This window comes from Stegostoma tigrinum, chromosome 1 (assembly GCF_030684315.1).
Source record: "Stegostoma tigrinum isolate sSteTig4 chromosome 1, sSteTig4.hap1, whole genome shotgun sequence".
In the NCBI taxonomy this organism is placed as follows: Eukaryota; Metazoa; Chordata; class Chondrichthyes; order Orectolobiformes; family Stegostomatidae; genus Stegostoma; species Stegostoma tigrinum.
Window position 1 is genome coordinate 19,470,294 of NC_081354.1, and position 19,828 is coordinate 19,490,121.

Consider the following 19,828-nt stretch of genomic DNA (forward strand, 5'->3'; position numbering starts at 1 on the left):
CATTGTGACGCTGCAAATTGTTTTAATCAATGGGTTTCCTCCGGGTGCTCCGGTTTCCTCCCACAGTCCAAAGATGTGCAGGCTAGGTGGATTGGCCATGCTAAATTGCCCGTAGTGTTCAGCGGTGTGTGTGTTATAGGGGAGGGGTCTGGGTGGCAGGCTTCAAGGGGTGGTGTGGACTTGTTGGGCTGAAGGGCCTGTTTCTACACTGCAGGGAATCGAATCTAATCTAATCTTAAAAATAATGTGGCACCAAATCGACACAGCAGTTTGTGTGGGTTTAGAAATGTTTTAACATCTGAGTAAGCAGTACAGCTTCACCCATTGCTATCAAGAAGTGGAATAACTAGTCCTTTGAGGCTTGGCATTCTGTGCTGTGATCTATTTTTGATACAGCTGGCTGCACTGGATTGCTGTGACTCAGTATGCAGCTTGTCAGCTGATAGTGATACTGTGATGTAAGAGGAAATGCAGAGCATAGTGCACGCAAACTTTTACCTGCTAAAGCAGGATGGTAAAGTGTTGACGTTTTCTTTCTCATTCTCTATCTTTCTCTCATTTGTAGTCTCGGTTTCTGTATGCTTGGTAACCTTGTAGTAAATTATTGCATAATGTAATCATTTGTAATTATGTGGACAAAGTTCAGTGTGGCTTGAAGTCAAAGGCCTTCAAAGGAAGCATGAAACAGATATTCAGTTAGGTTCTACACAACAGTAGATGTTCAATTAGTTCAGTTGGTAAAAATAGAAACAAGGATAATATTTTTGTAATAATTTTGACATGCCTATATTAAATGGGTACAAGAGAAATTCTGTACAAGGACACGCTCACAAAGGTCACCAAAATTAAATGTTCGGCCTGCCAGTCAAAATGCAATGCATTATAATGTTCATTCCTATCTATTTTTGTGTACCTGAGTTACTCGATTTCAACTGATTGCCCTAAGATTTTTTCCTCTTTTTGGATTTCTGGAATTTTGGATTGTTGAAAGCTGAAGTATCTGAACACTAGACTAGTAAATAGCATTTTGTGTGTAATCATCTCTCTTATATGACTTGTAGTCAGATTGAGGCTGCTTGGTTCTGTTAAATCTTTTAACACTTGAGAGTTGAAATACATACTTAGTATCTTTACAGACAGGGCTCATCAAAATAGTATTGACGTTGACACAGCATTGCAAAATGCTTCGAAGTTCAGTCAAATAATTAAGACCTTGTAAGAGCTAAGTAATTTGTTTAATTCACTAAGCATATAAAATATGAGGATATATGTTGGTGCGCCAGTTAACATAGTCAGCTATGGTTAATGATAACGAAATGTGAGGCTGGACGAACACAGCAGACCCAGCAGCATCTGAGGAGCACAAAAGCTGACGTTTTGGGCCTAGAGATAATGGGAACTGCAGATGCTGGAGAATTACAAGATAATAAAATGTGAGGCTGGATGAACACAGCAGGCCAAGCAGCATCTCAGGAGCACAAAAGCTGACATTTCGGGCCTGGACCCTTCATCAGAGAGGGGGATGGGGTGAGGGTTCTGGAATAAATAGGAGAGAGGGGGAGGCGGACTGAACATGGAGAGAAAAGAAGATAGGTGGAGAGGAGCGTATAGGTGGGGAGGGGATAGGTCAGTCCAGGAAGACGGACAGGTCAAGGAGGTGGGATGAGGTTAGTAGGTAGGAGATGGAGGTGCAGCTTGGGGTGGGAGGAAGGGATGGGTGAGAGGAAGAACAGGTTAAGGAGGCAGAGACAGGTTGGACTGGTTTTGGGATGCAGTGGGTGGAGGGGAAGAGCTGGGCTGGTTGTGTGGTGCAGTGGGGGGAGGGGGGGACGAACTGGGCTGGTTTTGGGATGCGGTGGGGGAAGGGGAGATTTTGAAGCTGGTGAAGTCCACATTGCTAACATTGGGCCGCAGGGTTCCCAAGCGGAATATGAGTTGCTGTTCCTGCCACCTTCGGGTGGCATCATTGTGGCACTGCAGGAGGTCCATGATGGACATGTCGTCTGAAGAATGGGAGGGGGAGTTAAAATGGTTCGCGACTGGGAGGTGCAGTTGTTTGTTGCGAACGGAGTGGAGGTGTTCTGCAAAATGGTCCCCAAGCCTCTGCTTGGTTTCCCCAATGTAGAGGAAGCCACACTGGGTACAATGGATACAGTATACCACATTGGCAGATGTGCAGGTGAACCTCTGCTTAATGTGGAAAGTCATCTTGGGGCCTGGAATGGGGGTGAGGGAGGAGGTGTGGGGGCAAGTGTAGCATTTCCTGCGGTTGCAGGGGAAGGTGCCGGGTGTGGTGGGGTCAGCCACGGAGAGAGTGGTCTCTCCGGAAAGCAGACAGGGGTGGGGATGGAAAAATGTCTTGGGTGGTTGGGTCGGATTGTAGATGGTGGAAGTGTCGGAGGATGATGCGTTGTATCCGGAGGTTGGTGGGGTGGTGTGTGAGAATGAGGGGGATGTTCTTTGGGCGGTTGTGGCGGGGGCGGGGTGCAAGGGATGTGTTGCGGGAAATGCGGGAGACACGGTCAAGGGCGTTCTCTACCACTGTGGGGGGAAGTTGCGGTCCTTGAAGAACTTGGACATCTGGGATGTGCCGGAGTGGAATGCCTCATCATGGGGGCGGAGGTGGTGGAATTGGGAATAGGGGATGGAATTTTTGCAGGAGGATGGGTGGGAGGAGGTGTATTTTAGGTAGCTGTGGGAGTCAGTGGGCTTGAAATGGACATCAGTTACAAGCTGGTTGCCTGAGATGGAGACTGAGAGATCCAGGAAGGTGAGGGATGTGCTGGAGATGGCCCAGGTGAGCTGAAGGTTGGGGTGGAAGGTGTTGGTGAAGTGGATGTGGGAAGCAAGAGGCGGCGCCGATACAGTCATCAATGTAACGGAGGAAGAAGTGGGGTTTGGGGCCTGTGTAGGTGCGGAAGAGCGACTGTTCCACGTAACCTACAAAGAGGCAGGCATAGCTGGGCCCCATGCGGGTGCCCATGGCCACCCCCTTAGTCTGTAGGAAGTGGGGGGAATCCAAAGAGAAGTTGTTGAGGGTGAGGACTAGTTTGGCTAGGCGGATGAGGGTGTCGGTGGCGGGGGACTGGTCGGGCCTGTGGGACAGGAAGAAGCGGAGGGCGTTGAGGCCATCTGCATGCGGAATACAGGTGTGTAGGGACTGGACATCCATGGTGAAAATGAGGTGTTGGGGGCCAGGGAATTGGTAGTGCTGGAGGAGGTGGAGGGCGTGAGTAGTGTCACAGACGTAGGTGGGGAGTTCCTGGACTAAAGGGGAGAAAATGGAGTCCAGATAGGTGGAGATGAGTTCGGTGGGGCAGGAGCAGGCTGAGACGATGGGTTGACCAGGGCAGGCAGGTTTGTGGATTTTGGGAAGGAGATCCCTCACCTTCCTGGATCTCTGTCTCCATCTCAGGCAACCAGCTTGTAACTGATGTCCATTTCAAGTCCACCGACTCCCACAGCTACCTCGAATACACCTCCTTCCACCCACCCTCCTGCAAAAATTCCATCCCCTATTCCCAATTCCTCCGCCTCCACCGCATCTGCTCCCACGATGAGGCATTCTACCCCCGCACATCCCAGATGTCCAAGTTCTTCAAGGACCGCAACTTTCCCCCCACAGTGATCGAGAACGCCCTTGACCGTGTTTCCCGCAACACATCCCTCACACCCCGCCCCCGCCACAACCGCCCACACAGGATCCCCCTCGTTCTCATACACCACCCCACCGACCTCCGGATACAACGCATCATCCTCCGACACTTCCACCATTTACAATCCGACCCAACCACCCAAGACATTTTTCCATCTCCACCCCGTCTGCTTTCCGGAGAGACCACTCTCTCCGTGACTCCCTTGTTCGCTCCACACTGCCCTGCAATCCCACCACGCCCGGCACCGTCCCCTGCAACCGCAGGAAATGCTACACTTGCCCCCACACGTTGGGGAAACCAAGCGGAGGCTTGGGGACCGCTTTGCAGAATGCCTCCGCTCAGTTCGCAATAAACAACTGCACCTCCCAGTCGCAAACCATTTCCACTCCCCCTCCCATTCTTTAGATGACATGTCCATCATGGGCCTCCTGCACTGCCACAATGATGCCACCCGAAGGTTGGAGGAACAGCAACTCGTATTCCGCTTGGGAACCCTGCAGCCCAATGGTATCAATATGGACTTCACCAGCTTCAAAATCTCCCTTTCCCCCACCGCATCCCAAAACCAGCCCAGTTCGTCCCCTCCTCCCCCCACTGCACCACACAACCAGCCCAGCTCTTCCCCTCCACCCACTGCATCCCAAAACCAGTCCAACCTGTCTCTGCCTCCCTAACCTGCTCTTCCTCTCACCCATCCCTTCCTCCCACCCCAAGCCTCACCTCCATGTCCCACCTAACCTCATCCCACCTCCTTGACCTGTCCGTCTTCCCTGGACTGACATATCCCCTCCCCACCTATACTCTCCTCTCCACCTATCTTCTTTTCTCTCCATTTTCGGTCCGCCTCCCCCTCTCTCCCTATTTATTCCAGAACCCTCACCCCATCCCCCTCTCTGATGAAGGGTCTAGGCCCGAAACGTCAGCTTTTGTGCTCCTGAGATGCTGCTGGGCCTTTTGTGTTCGTCCAGCCTCACATTTCGTTATCTTGGATTCTCCAGCATCTGCAGTTCCCATTATCACAGCTATGGTTAATGTCCTTATTTTCACTTTTTACCAGATGTTAACGGTAAAATTTTCAAGTAGCACTTCACACTCATCAATGACAGCCAAGTTCTAAACTATGATTAAGTTAAAGGCATATGTCCGAACGGTTTGTGGTTCTGAACTTATTAGCATACAGTTATAGGCTTCATCCAGAATACGTAGAGTCCAGGAGTAAGTGAGGGGTTAATTTCTTTGATACAGGACAAAGCACTGCAGGACAAAAAGGACTGTGGCATGAACTGATTAGCCATTCTGTCGTCCTCTCGTCTGAGGTTACCTTTCAGGATGGTCCTGGAGGAGTGATTGCTGTGGCAGGGGAGCACTTAGCCCAACAAGGCTTGATGCTGTCAAGCAGAAATAATCCATGGTTAAACCAGTTACATACCGGTGCTAACCAGATCTATCTCTCTCAGTATCTGTCCCCCATTTCCTAACCCCTGAATTATAGGAACAATGGTAATTCCTCTCAATTTCCAAAAGGCAGTATCAGGACCAAGGAGAGAATATGCAAATCTTTGGCCACCACCAGAATAATGTCTAGGCCCGAAACAACATCAGCTTTTGTGCTCCTGAGATGCTGCTGGGCCTACTGTGTTCATCCAGCCTCACATTTTATTATCTTGGATCCTCCAACATCTGCAGTTCCCATTATCACCAGAATATTGCATCTGTTTTAGACAACAGACTTTAGGAAGGATTTGGTAGAGACATGCAAGATTATTACAAGTCTCAACAATGTAGCCAAAGAGAGGCTGTTTTGGTTAGTTGATCCTGTAAGGACGAGAAACGTAAGGATAGATTTGTGATTTTTGGGCAGGAGCAACGTGGGAATCGTGAAGAACCACCTTTTAATGTATTAAGTGTTCATGACCAGGCTGGTGGAAGTGAGGATAATCGATGGTTTCCGAAGGAAGTTGGATGATCACTTGAAAGAAATTAAATGTAGGACTAGAGAAAATGAGAATAGGACTGCCTGGATTGCTCTACTCTGAGCCAATGTAGATTTAATGGGCTATGTGGCCTCCTGTGTTATAATGAATCCTACCTGAAAACGTAGGACAACGCAGTCACATGGACTAGGTAGGATTTTAAATCCTCAGTTTGACTGCTTCAGTAAACTCATCACTAGAAAGTGGTTAGCACTGCTGCCACACAGTGCAGGGGCCTGGGCTCAGTTCCACCCTTGGGCGACTGTCTGTGTGGAGTTTGCACATTCTCCCTGTGTCTGTGTGGGTTTCCTCTTGTTGGGCCGAAGGGCCTGTTTCCACACTGTAGGGATTCTATGATTCTACAAATGAAATTTATTGTGTCGTGATTGTTATGGAGCCTGGTTTAAGAAAAGATGATTTAGTACTCTCTTCATTGTGGAAAGCATCTTAACCAGTGTTTGAAATGCAGTTACTGTATGTACAATCAATTCATACATAATTACATCTACAGAAGGCATCAACATGATTAGCCACATATCCTTGTTTTTAAAATGCTTGTTGAGAAGAATTTGATACCAGGACACCAGAAGAATTCTGCTTAAAATATGGTGTCAGTTAGGACAGAGACACGTCAGTTTGAAACAAACAAACAGAAATTGTTAGAGAAACTCAGCAGGTTTAGCAGCATTGGTAGAGAGAAAAGAACAGTTCAAGTTTTGACTCCCCCAGTTGGACTTCTATCAAAGTTGACATCTCTGACCATGCGCCAATTTACATTGCTTTTACACAAATGTCACTTCACTGTTGGCCAAGTTTATTTGCTTAAGGCTGAGTTGAGATCTAAACTCACAACCTTTGAATATGAGGAATGGCTACTGCTACCTGGACAAAGCTGGTCACTTGGCATGCGTATTAGCTGTTTCTTGCTTCAAGATTTTAGGACTTCCCTGTGTGGAAAGCATGTTGCTTTCATGAAGTGTTGATTTTTGCTATTTTTCAGCTCAAGGTGATTAGTATATCTGTGCTGTTATGCCTGCTGTTTGTAGGTTTGATGATGCTGTTCTTTAAAATTGATGTCACTTTCTCTGTGGAGAATGTGATTTTATTGTTTATATAAATCTGCTTAATTTTAAGAAGAATTAAACTTCTCTTCTGATTTGGTTGCTTCTCTTGGCTGTTGTGTTTGGTGTTTATGCTACCTTCTGTAGTCAACCAGTTCAGACCGAAACAAGGCTTGACCAGTTCGAGTGCCTTTTAGGAATGTGACCTTGAATATTTTCAGCTTCTTCATTTGTGAAAATTGGGAAGTCAGGAATTTTACAATGGTAGGTAATTTGTTATATGGTATTTAAGCGTGCTGTGATCAGTTGCTATGAAAGCTCACCACGTGTGTAGGTGCTGATTTAGTACCAACTAGTATACATTGGTCTGTAGAGATAATGGGAACTGCAGATGCTGGAGAATCCAAGATAACCAAGTGTGAAGCTGGATGAACACACTTGGCCTGCTGTGTTCATCCAGCTTCACGCTTGGTTACATTGGCCTGTAGTCCTTTTTGTGAAATTTCAAGCCAAACACAGCGGGAATTTTTTTTTTGACTAAAAGCATCTGTTGCACCATGTACATGACGCATTATCAGTTATCACCACAATATTTATTCTGAGGAAATAGTGCTTCCTAAATATAAGAATTGTTTCAAATGTTAAAGTTGGGTTTGATCATTGTATTTCTTTTATTTTCTTAGAGTTCTGGAATTGAGACTTTAGTGGAAGAGCTTTGTTCCAAATTGAAAGAACTGCAGAACAAGCAAAAAGGTATGTTTGTTTCAATGTTACGATGTGTTTTTGAGTACTGTCTGTCAAAGCTGTTAGAAAACTACAGGGTGGGGGGGAGGAGCGGTGTACAACAAAGGTCTGAATCCAAGATGTCACATGGCAATTTCCCAAGCTGGCATAGTTCCCGAACGCTTGAAAACCTGAATTCACCTTTAAGTTAACATCAAGGGTTTTTTAAATCTTGGTTATATTCAAATTTTCAAATATTCACAAACTTCAGTCCTTTTATTGATGCTGTTCTTATCGACCTGTCTGGCTGTTTAAAATACTGACCTCATCCTCAATTTGAAATGTGGACTTTATATTAGGAAAGAAATTACATTTTTCCTCTAATTAAAATTGTACTTTGATTATCTTCTAATACTTGTTTAAAAATTAGTCTGTCTCAATTTTTTTTTGGTTGCTCAGAGAAATGCTAGTTTAGAGTGCTTCAGCATTCATTTTCAGATTTACAGGCCAGGAAAGCATACACTGCTGCAGAATTGTTATTTCAAATGATGATTGACTTGGTGAACCTAATGACAATGTTTAGAATGTAGTTCTATCAAGTTACATCAGTCAGATCAAAATCAACTAGCTTTAAGTAAAGCATGTTTGCACAAATTTTAAAAAGCACTGAGCCAAAAGATGTTTAACATCATAATTGTTTCTCCAAAGACTAGAGGACATAAGAAAAAGGAGAGGGAATAGACAGCTCAGCATCTTAAAAAACAAAAATAGAAGTTACTGGAAAAGCTCAGCAGTTCTGGCAACATCTGTGAAGAAAAAAAATCACAACTTGTTTTGAGTCCAGTGACCCTTCCTCACCATCATACAGCCTTATCTTGTGTTAAAGATCTGGGTTAATTTTATACTTCAGCTCTGCCTTATTCCCCATCCCTGATTCCCTCAAAATCCAAAATTCTGTTCATTAGTCATAAATCTATTCAAATATGCTCTGTATTTGCAGACCTGTGGTTCAGAAGCTCCTAAGATCTGCACCACTTTGAGTGAAGAAATGTATTCTTACCTCTGTTCACAATAGCTGAACAGTTAGTCTGAGTGAGTGATTCTAATTTTAAACTTCTCCATCAGGGAAAAGTGTCTCCCAAAGTAAATCTGCCTAAGAATTTTACATTTCAATGTGATGCTAAATGGTCTATGGCTGATTTGCCTAACAAAAATAAGTACAGTTCTCATACAGCCAGAATCTATTGGCTTCCTTATATCTTTTCCATATTCTATTAAATTACTATTTGCTGATGGCATTTAGGGCAGCATTGAAAAGATTGAAGTCAAGTTTGTAAGCTAAGGTTCCAGACCTGCAGAAAACTTGGAATTTTATTTTAGCTATCCCACTCAGAAGTTGATTAATAATGCATCCATTTGTATTTGGAAGTTTTATCCCAAGCTTAAAAGGTGAGTGGCATGGCAGTATTTTGGTCAAGAAAGGTGCTGCACTTGTGTGTAGAAACATAATATATTATTTTGTATTGTTACAGTAAGAAAAGTTGGACTGAGATCTAAATGAGTTGATCAGCTGTTCTGTGTTCTGTTGGACTATCTGAGAAATTAATTTGCTTAATCTGGCCTTGTTGAAATGTAAGCAATTTGATAGCTGAAGTTTGGGCAAATACATATAAGGGTACATGCAAAAGGCATAGTGCCCATTTATTACATCCCCTGAATTACAAGACCACAAATAGATACCTGGCATTAGTAGTAATGCTCCTTAAATTTTTAGTATGTAGATCCTTGCAAATCTTTTTGAATGGCAACTTACAAGGTAAGATTTGTGCCTAGCATGTGTGTGAACTCTCAGGTTGCTGTCTCTCCTTGCAGTTTGGAGGGAATATCGGTGATTCAAATGTGCTATTCAAGATCCTGCTTCTGGCAACAGCTGACCATTGAGAACTTGCAAAGATACTTGTAAGAGACTGGGTCTGTGTAGCAACTTTATGAAAGGCCATTAGTTATGGAAATGATATGTAATGATACCATTGATCATAAATTTAATGTTAGACTGCTCATTGGGTTTGATAATCAAGTCCTAAAAATGTACCTTCAAAGATGATGAAACATTGGTTTAGCACTCGATCCGTCACTGAGATTCTGTTTGGGTACTTTCTACGAGCATGGCCACCATAATGCAGCACTTGAAAAAAGACTATCAGGCATCGCTGAATTCTTTTTCCTGGATGACAGACAATGTTCTGTTATTTAACTCATCTGTAATATTTAAAGTCCTGAAAGAATTCTGAAATGACACTAAAATGATTATTTTTAAATGGAAACTTTGGGAAGCAAAAATGGTCCCGCTAAGTATGGAATAAAATTAGGTCTTCACTATCCATTAAGCCTTTCCCTCCACATCTTGTCCAATTAGCCATGTGATCTTTACACAGCCCACACAATTCCAAGTTGGAGGAATGTGAGCACAGATTTTTAGTACTAAAGTCGATTAAAATTTTACTCCAAGAACCAAATTTAAGCCACGTTTTACCTCATCTTCCTATTTTGAGTTTACTATCAACACTTGCATTCCAATTTGTACAATTATGGTTCCAGCAGTATAACTTTGTCTTTTCAAAAATCCTTTAGCCGAAATAGAATTTATTCAGCTTTAAGCACAGTGCTTTACCTGGAAATGTGTACCATGTAGTCACTGTCTTTAAAAAGTGAAGTTTTGTCTTGGCTGGTGCTTATGTACTCTGCACCAATGTCTTCTACTTTGGGCGGAGAGATTACTTTGAACACCAAAATGACAGCATGCACAGGAGCAGACGCTGATGTCTACAGATCCACAACAAGCAGGACGAAGCATCTACACCATCCATCGTTGTGTTCCAGTTTCCATGTTGTCAGCACCTGTGTGTATGCAGATGGCAACCCCTGTGGCTGTTCCAAGGGGAGGGATTGACAGGGAATGAGATGGAGCTTTCCTTAGTGAAGTAGCTGCTTGTTGTCTGGCCTCTATTCACAGCAATAGTAGGCAGTGCACAGGGGCAGTGCCAAATAGAGTTTGGAACATGTGTAGTACGAGTTCTGATAATGGAAGGTCATTAGTTTCTCAGATCCACAACTGGAATGTTTTTATTTGAGCAGAGTGTGCATTTGGACTGGTCAGCTCTGGAAATGTGTGAGCTGCAAACCCCAGAAAATAACGAGGTTTCAGTCAGCTGTTATTGTCACTTCATGATCATGTTCCTGTGCATGATTGGGCAGTACATCACTTAGTGGTATTCACAATAAATGCAGTCTGTTGTGTGACAACTATAATATTATATCTGTGAAAACTTTGTCATGCGACATATATGGATTGTGCACCCCCACATCAGTCTTTATTCTTAAAAAAAAATATGCAGTTCTATGAACCTCTCCTAAAATGTCTTGGTTCTGTTTTTTATAATTTTATCCATATAAGCTGTGTAATCAATCATGATTTTTTTTGGTTCCTTGTTTAGTCACTTAATCTGGGCATAACCAATGCTTTCTCTCTCACCAATTCTGCCCCTCCGTCTGTACCCCCCCACCCACTTTTGATTATAGTCATCTCTACTGAATACGGTGAAAATCTTTGTTTTGCAAGCAGTATGGATATCTCATAGCAAGCAAGGATCATAAGCATGCAGGTTACATCTGCTCGGAGATGTGCAAGGCAGGATGAACGTTAATTGAAGTTAGAGATGTCCATTAATAATTGCAGGGAAGAAGCTGTTCTTAAATTTTCTGTTACGAATTTGAGCTTCTTTGTCTAGTGCTTGTTCGAAGAGGTTGGTAGAGAGCATTACTGGGGTGGGTGCAGTCTTTGGCAACCTGTCTACAGCAACGCAAAGTGTAAATGGAGTCTGGGGTTGCGAGGTTAGATTCCGTGATAGTCTGGGCTATGCAGAGAACCTTTTTGTGTTCTATTACATAGGTCCTGGCAGAGCAGTTGCCCTACCAGGCCGTTATGCACATAGTTGGTATGCTTTCTATTGTGCATCTGTATAAGTTGGTGACAGGCTTTATTTCCTGAGGTATTGTGCCGCCTTGACTGTTGCATGTAGATGGGAGCTCCAGATCAGAATGTTGGTTATTGTCACTCCTGAAAACTTGACGCTGTTAACCCTCTTCACTTCAGTTCCATTGTAGATGGGCGTATGTCCTCCATTCTGTCTGAAGTCAATGATCAGTTTTTTTTTGCTGATATTGAATGAGAGATTGTTACTTTGGCACCATTACACCCAAGCCCTTGATCTCCATCCTATTTTCTGACTCATCGTTCTTTCGATATCCATCCTATCACAGTGGTGTCATCAGCTAACGTCAAGACGGTGTTCGTTCAGAATTCAGCTACACAATCATGGGTGTATGGGGAGTACGGTGGAGGGTGGTGTGTGGGGCTGAACACATACTAGGGGGCTCCAGTGTTGAGGACTATTGTCAGGGAGGTGCTGTTTTCTACTTTCACTGTGGTGCTGAGGATCCCTCTACAGAGGGCACAGCCAAGACCTAGGTCTCGAAGTTTTGAGACTGGTCTGGGGATTATTGCATTGAAGGCAGAACTCTAGTTGACAAGTAGGAGTCTGACGTTGGTGTCCTTGTTATCCAGAGATGAGTGCAGGGCAAGGGAAATGGCATCCCGCTGTGGACCTATTCTGTCAGTAGGCAAATTGCAGAGGATCGAAGCAGATTGTGAGGCTAGAGTTGATGTGGACCATGACCAATCTCTCCAAGCTCTTCGTGTTGATGGAGTCAGAGTACTGCGCAGTAGTCATTCAGGCACGTTGTTTCTGTTTTCTTTGGTACAGGGATTATGGTGGCGTTCTTGAAGCAGGTCGGGACACCACCTTGTAAAAGGAGGAGGCTGAGGATGTCAGTGAATACCTCCTCCAGCTGGTCTCCACAGGATCCAAGTGCACAGTCCTTCCACCTCTGTCTCTGCCTTCTTACCCCACACACTGCATGTACTGGATGTTACTTTTGCCAATCCCCTTTGCAACCCATTAGCTATTGCCACCACTGACATCATGGGCTCAGCAGAAAAGGAATCACATTTCCTCTCAACATCTATCTCTCGAGAGCCCCTCGAGTGGGCAAAAAATTTGTCATTGTCCTCCTGTTGATGACGAATGGTTTGATGGAAATAGTTCACAGATGATAGCACTCTTTTTTTTTACAGCAGCCAGGCACAAATCTTGATGAATTTCTCACCGACATATATCTCTGCTTTGCCCTCTGAGCAACTTCAACAAGTGCCATCTTACATTAGTCACTGTTCTGAGTTCACTGCACTTATGTTCTCTCTCCACTTCATCTTTCACATTATCTCTTCTGGTTGTATCCCCTTGATCTTGTCATTTCATGTGGCCTATCTGTTCTATCATCAAATTGAGATTTTATATCCCACGTATCTTGCATAACTGTTTACCGTTCCAGTTCCACTTTCTTCTGCACCTGTCCCAAGGGGAAAGAATTCTTTCATCGATTTGATTTCACCATCACTGCCACCCCTAACATCTTTAAAACATGAGCTAGTGTTGCCCGAGAGAGCTTCAAAACTGTTGCCTTTGGCTGCCTATTTATTGCAGTTTTTATGCGTCTTCCAGTTTGCTCATTTGCACTCAAGCCTCTGTCTTCAGATTCCCATGACTCCAGTATGATCTCATCTTTGTTCACAGAAGTTCAAGCAGTGCAGATTACATGTTGATGGTGCATATTTGGTTTCGCCATTCATCCTCCGATCTGGCTGGCTGTTGGCTTAGAACTGTGTTTGCATCAATTGTTGCATTTTACAACCTATTAATTATGAATGTCCAAACAATCAGACTTTTGTGGAATTACTCAAAAAGATCAGCTTAAATGTAAGTTAGTTAAGCACTTTTTTGGCCTTTTATTTTTGTATATAACCTTGTCCAGTCATATTTTTGATGTTTGACTCATGGTGCATCTTCTGCTGATTTCACTTTCTTGCTATTGCTTTTCATTAGAAATTTGATGAGTTCAAGTAGAACATAGCAATTGAATTACTATATTTAACCATTTTATCATAGAACATTTTTATCACTTTAAGTACTTATTTTACTTTACACTTAAAATATTGTGTGCTAGGAAAAGATGAAGCAGCTGAGTCATACCGCTTTAGTGGGCCTAATAACCACAAGGGAAGATGGTCTGCAACTTCATATTTTTCTTCTTTGTCAAGCTTGAGAAAGTTTCCATTTGATACTTGAAAACAAAAATCAAAGGCTTGACTTTAATGTCCATGTGGTGTTTTATCACATAGATCATGTGATTTCAGAAGTAGTTGAGATGATATGATAACTCTTTTTTGTTTTAACACTATTTCAAGGTTTCTACCAACTGCTCCTACTTCTTTCTAACAATCCACCTCATCATTTTCGTGAATTGTAGTGGAATATAATGAACAAAATAACAATCATTCATACAAGAACAACCTGAATTTATTTCTGTTTCCTCTTTGCCAATTTCAGAAGAGAAGCAAGTCAGTAAGAAAGCAGAAGGATCTCAGACTCCTGAAATTATAGAATCTCCTTCCACCAAGGATCAGGTAGAAATGTAAGTGTTAAACTTATTAATCTGTTTTAAAACACAGTTACCATTTCAGGGCACCTTCTGGATTTACACTTTTTTGGTTTGCTTTCTATCAAGGTATTTAGTGTTTCTAACTCTTACAAATCTGGATTATTTTGTAAAGTAAATCAATCAATATGTTTACCTGTAAAATTGATATCATTGCTTGTGTGTTGATAGCTGTATTTCGAGTGAAGACTATTGGAAGATGAATTTACAGAAGCTGCGGAAGTGATCAGTGAATTCAAAGTTGACAAATGTAGTTATGATGTCAATAATTAAAAATTCATGAGGTAACCTAGATCACTTAAGTCATTTGCATTTTATTTTTAGGTATTATGAGGCATTTCCACCTCTTTCTGAGAAGCCAATCTGTCTGCAAGAAATCATGACTGTGTGGAATAAAGCTAAAGCTTGTTCATTTTCTGGTGGTTCTTCTTCATCTGCTGCTCCACAAACAAGCACTGATACATCCTCTCCAAAAGATTGCAACAGTGAAGGTGAAGGTACTAGAGCACGAACAAATGAGGCTCCCATCACTACAAGTAGTAGTCGTATGTGCAGAAGAAGTAAAAAGGAAAAAGAAAATAGGCACAACAATAGCTTGCCAGAACAGAAACCCACTACAGGAAAGAAGCAGATCAGATACAGGTCGGAAGGAAAGATGCGCCCTCGTTCATGGTCCTCTGGTTCCAGTGAAGCAGGCTCAAGCTCAAGTGGGAACCAGTATGAGTTTAAAGGTCCCACCAAAGCTGTAAAAATCAGACATAAAATGAGAGAAACTGCTCGGAACAAAAAGGGGCGAAATGGACAAGTTAGGCTATCTTTGAAATCTGTTGACAAAGATGATCGCAAAAGCACCTGTGGGAGCAGCAGCAGTGGACCTACCAAACAGCTGTGCAAAAAAGGAAAAAGATTTACGAAAGAAACGAGAAGGAAAACAAATGGCACCAGTGATACAAAAGATCTTAACAATGGGAGTGGAAGGGAACAAGAATTTAAAGAAGAACCATTATGGTACACTGAACCAATTGCAGAGTACTGGTTCCCTCCAAGTAGAAAAAGTAAGCTAGAAACTGCATACCGGAATAGCGTAGCTGCTAATGATAGTGAATCTTTGACTTTGGAAGAGCTTTCAGAGACAATGCAGGGTCTTTGTATTAGTAACAATAATTTCCAAACATACCTCGCGGCAGGTGCTTTCGTCGATGGTCGCTTTGTTGAAATGCCTGCATTATTAGATGAGGCGAATGACCTCACTGGGACCTCCAGCTGTTCTAATCCCAAGGACAGTGATATTTTAGATGATATGCATCTATCTGAATTTACTCACTTCTATGAAGTGGATATTCATCAATCCATATTGGATCCTAGTGCCTCAAATTCATTGCAAGGAGAGAGTCGAATTTTAAGCATGATTCGACGGAAAAGTACAGAGCAAACTGATTTTGAGGCAGACTGTTGTATAGTGTTAGATGGACTACAGTTGACGAGGGAAAGTGCAATATGGACAGATTCCCAAGCTTCTCTTGATGCAGAAGGATTGTTCTTAAATGATCTAGCAAATATAGCTCAATTTTGGGAGTGCTCTAGCTCTGAAGCAGAAGGAGAAAGCTTTGCTGGGGATTCCCCCATTACGCTTTCTCCTATCGTGGATAATACAGTGTGTGATGCAAGTAGCAGTACTGGCAATCAAGAAGAACACTTTTCAGAAGCAAATGAAGGGTCTGCTTTAAACTCCACTTGTTTTTCTCTGTTTGAAGTGCAATATGATAATTCTACTTCACCGTTCTGTTTTGATGGACTTAATCTGGGAACTCAGAATAGTGATATCGGAGGCTGGGCAGATTTACCAGGGAAAACACAGTCTCGTTTGCTTATATGGACCAAAAATAGTGCCTTTGATGAAAATGACCACTGCTCAAATCTTTCAACTCGAACCTGCAGCCCATGGTCACATTCTGAAGAAACACGTTCAGATAATGAAACCACCTTTGGTATTCAGATGGAGGAGTCCACTAAATTTAATGCAGATGAGATTGATTGTATAGTCCCTGGCATTTCATCCAGCCTTCTTGATGAAGACCTCTTAGATTTATTGCATGAGGACACTCCTTCACAAACAGATGGAGCTTTACGAAATATAACAAGCATGACTTTCAAACAGAAATCCAAGCTGGAGTCGGTGTGTGGAATTCAGTTGGAAGAAGAAGAAAACAAGGAATGTGAAACTGTGGAAATTTTTGCAGAACAGATGGCCACTCGTGGGGACAGCTATGGCCCAGAAGTTATAAAGGACATTTGGACAGCCATAGCAGAAAATAATGCCGCAGCAACACTAGATGTACAACGATCAGAAGAGGATTTTTTTTCTGGTGAGGTGAATGGTTGCCATTGCTGTTGTTTGGATATGGTAACAAAACAGGACATCCTGCAAGAGCCTCGTGAAAAGGCAGTGCAACGGTCTGAATATCACTTGTGGGAGTGCCAGAAGGAAAACCTAGAGGCCCAAGCCGTTGCAACTGGAGAACTTGCAGATACAGATGTAGGTGATTACACTGCACCTTCCAAACCTTGGGATATTGGCGCTGACAAAGAAAGCGCTTTTATTCTTGGTGGAGTCTATGGAGAACTGAAAACATTCGACAGCTGTGGAGACTGGGGTGTAGTTCCTCCTGATCCTGCAAAAGGTACTTTATTGCAGTGTGCAGCTTCGGATGTTGTGACCATAGCAGGTACTGATGTTTTTATGACTCCAGGCAGCAATTTTGCTCCTGGCCACAGACCATTGTGGAGATCTTGTGCTTCATTCACACCATGCGATCAGACCAGGAAGGATGATAGGTTAAATACTGAGTTCTCTTTCATCTTCCATGAAGATTTATTGGGTAATTGCAGTAATTACCAGAGTCAAGAACCTAGTGTTGAGTATTCATTTTCCTCCTTTGACTTGAATAATCCTTTTTCACAAGTTCTTCATGTGGAATGTTCGTTTGAACCTGAAAGGCTTGCAACATTTAGTCCAGGCTTTAAACCCAAATCTATACTCTGTTCAGACTCTGAAAGTGAAACGTTCCATCCTAAAATATATAGTATTGACAAAACACAGTACAGGGCTATTCGAATTTCACCGCGGACTCATTTCAGACCTATATCTGCCTCTGAGCTTTCACCAGGTGGAGGAAGTGAGTCAGAATTTGAGTCCGAAAAGGAGGACGTTACTATACCTGTCCTCTGCCAGACAGATTTGTTTGAGGATCAACAGGCAGACTTAAAGCCTTTGGAAGAAGATGCTGAGCGCGATGGTCATTATTATGGAAAGTTGGAGCTGGAATCAGGAAAATTCCTGCCTCGACTAAAAAAAGCTGGAATGGAAAAGAGTGCTCAGACTTCATTAGATTCTCACGAAGGATCTGGCAGCCTTTTACAAGCAGAACAGCAGTGCCCGGAATGTAATTTACAGGCATCAGTTGGATGCACCAGTGTGAATAGTTGTGAAATAGATTTCAAGTTGAAGGTACCATGTGAAAAGTTGGAAGCTTTCCAGAATCATACAATAAGTAGAAACTTTTCTGGATACAGTGAGGAAACTGATGTAAGAGCAGCATCTCTACAAGAGGTAAGTACCCCTGTTCAGTACATTGACAATTTGGGCGTTCCTCTGCAGGCAATAGTCTTCTCACAAGGTTCCAATAAGTAACTTCTTGCTACTTGTTCTGTTGCTGGGAGGTTATAATAACATTATACTTAAAGACATAGTTAACACTGATTTTTATCCCATTGATCAGGCTAACTAAGCTATGTTTCAAAACACGGTGAATCAAGATTATACAATTGTTTTGTAGGTTTCTTGTTGAATGAGTCACAATTAAGTCAGAGCCTAACATTGTTGCAAAAGGGGTAACAGACTTTCAAAGTAAGAAAATTGAGAGGATTTGGCAAGAAAACTGTACCTCAGTTCCTAGAAAATGGTTATTGTCTTAGCTGATGCAAATGAATGTGGATAAATAAATACTTTGTGCCCAATAAAGATCTAAGAATAAATCTGTGTTTCCACTGGAGCAAGTAACAATGCTCTGTCAGAAAATGACCACCCATTCAAGTCGTGAGATTTTATAATAAGTACCAAGAAATGAAAGATTTCTTAAAATGAACAGACACATTACAAGTTTCATTCAATTAAATTTTAAGCTGAGGGGAAGAACTGATCTAAATTTGATATAAAAACAGGTGATTTGATCATTTTAAATGCATGACATGCAATTATTTTAAATCGAATATCAAGTATAAAAATTCCAAACAACTTGCAGTACCCAGCAATTTGTTCATGGAGTTGAATAATCAGAAAGCAAGCTAGTTGAAAACTTCACAGAAAAGACTGGTTAATTCACATCAGAAAAGCTTGCGCATTTGTAAGCTTATCCATAATTTTTTAAATTGAGATTTAGTTCATCTATTCAAGTTTGAAGGGAAAATGTCTTTCTACTATAAGCAACTATGATCACACATTATTCGCTGATTTATTTATTGATCAATAGATTTGCTTGCTAACTTAATTTAAATGCAAATTGTAGATTGGTTGTCTACCATTTTTTTTGAAGATCGACTTCAAATATTGGGGGAGGAGAAATAGCACTTACAGCAGCTACCAATAAAGAACTTGTTCTTCCATTTTCCTGATGCGATAGCTAAAACATAAATCACAAAGAAATGAGTGTGATGTAAAAGTGTGAAGAGTTGAAAATTGCTCGATTTCTTCTCTCAAAGGGTAATGAACATGTGGGATTCTTTATTACAGAGATCTGTAGAGAATGGGTTATTAAATATATTCAAGAACAATCAAAGGTGGTGTGGAAAAGGCAAGTAAGCGAAGCTGAAGATTATCAGATTAGCGACCTCATTGACAGCAAATTTGATAGGCTGAATGGCCTACTCCTCATGCCTTATGCTCTTAAACATGTGATCAAAGAAAAGTATTCTTTAGTAACAAGATGCGAAAACAGAAAATATTTAACTATCATTCTGTTATTCATTGTGTATGTTAAACTAAGATGTTATGAACTGATAGAATTTCACAGTATCATTGACCAAGACAATACAAATGAAATAACAGAACCAAAATGTTAATAGTTGACATAATCAAAGTTTTAATTCATTTGTACTCTTTGAAAGGAAATTCTGAAAGGTTTGTTCTTGAGATTTGGGCGTTGTCAACAAGTCTGCACTTACAAACTAAAATGTTTGAACTGCCATCAAGCAAATGCCCTTCATTACATCATTTTTTGTGAAATTAGAAGTAAATGTTGTCGTATGAGATTTGAATTAAGTGTGACTTAGGTTGAGAAGTAAAACAGCTTCCTTTTGTTAAAGTCATGTGAACTCTGACAATCCAGCAGTGTCCCTTTTTATGATTGAATCCTATTTTAGAACATTCATTGCCATCTTCACGTCCTTTATCTACTTAAAATGTATTTCCTTAAATCCTCGTTTTGCTGATGGTTCAGTTATTAATGGTGGATATCCTACTTGAACAAAATTGAACTTAGTTCCAGGTTGGTTCTTGTCTAAGGATTCTTATTACCCCAATTTTTATCTTTTGACAAATGTCTGAAATAAAGGTAGTTTTATCAATTTTTCTTTTGCGCTTTGCTATGATATCTTTTTAATTAGACCCCCACAGTTACTGAAATGTGGAAGGAAGTAGTCTTCCACACTGTCCAAATTTGAAAGATGTCCTTTGCAGAAGACACATGAAACTGAGAGTAGTCATTGATTCAGGGCACTGCCTCTGAGGCTGGCTTTGCACTAT

General features: G+C 41.9%; 1 protein-coding gene across 11 annotated transcripts in view; it reads left to right on the forward strand.

Annotated features, from left to right (window-relative positions):
- kiaa0232 (KIAA0232 ortholog) overlaps positions 1–19,828 on the forward strand; it is a 104,670-nt gene that overhangs the window by 64,763 nt on the left and 20,079 nt on the right. For 10 of the 11 annotated variants that reach the window (XM_048541604.2, XM_048541623.1, XM_048541587.1 and 7 more), the window contains 3 exons: positions 7,374–7,443; positions 13,920–14,004; positions 14,353–17,638. In XM_048541604.2, coding sequence (XP_048397561.1) covers positions 7,374–7,443; positions 13,920–14,004; positions 14,353–17,638 — 3,441 coding nt within the window. Of the gene's footprint in view, positions 1–416; positions 515–7,373; positions 7,444–13,919; positions 14,005–14,352; positions 17,639–19,828 lie in introns of those variants that run through there. The other variant, XM_059639022.1, reaches the window with a different exon arrangement.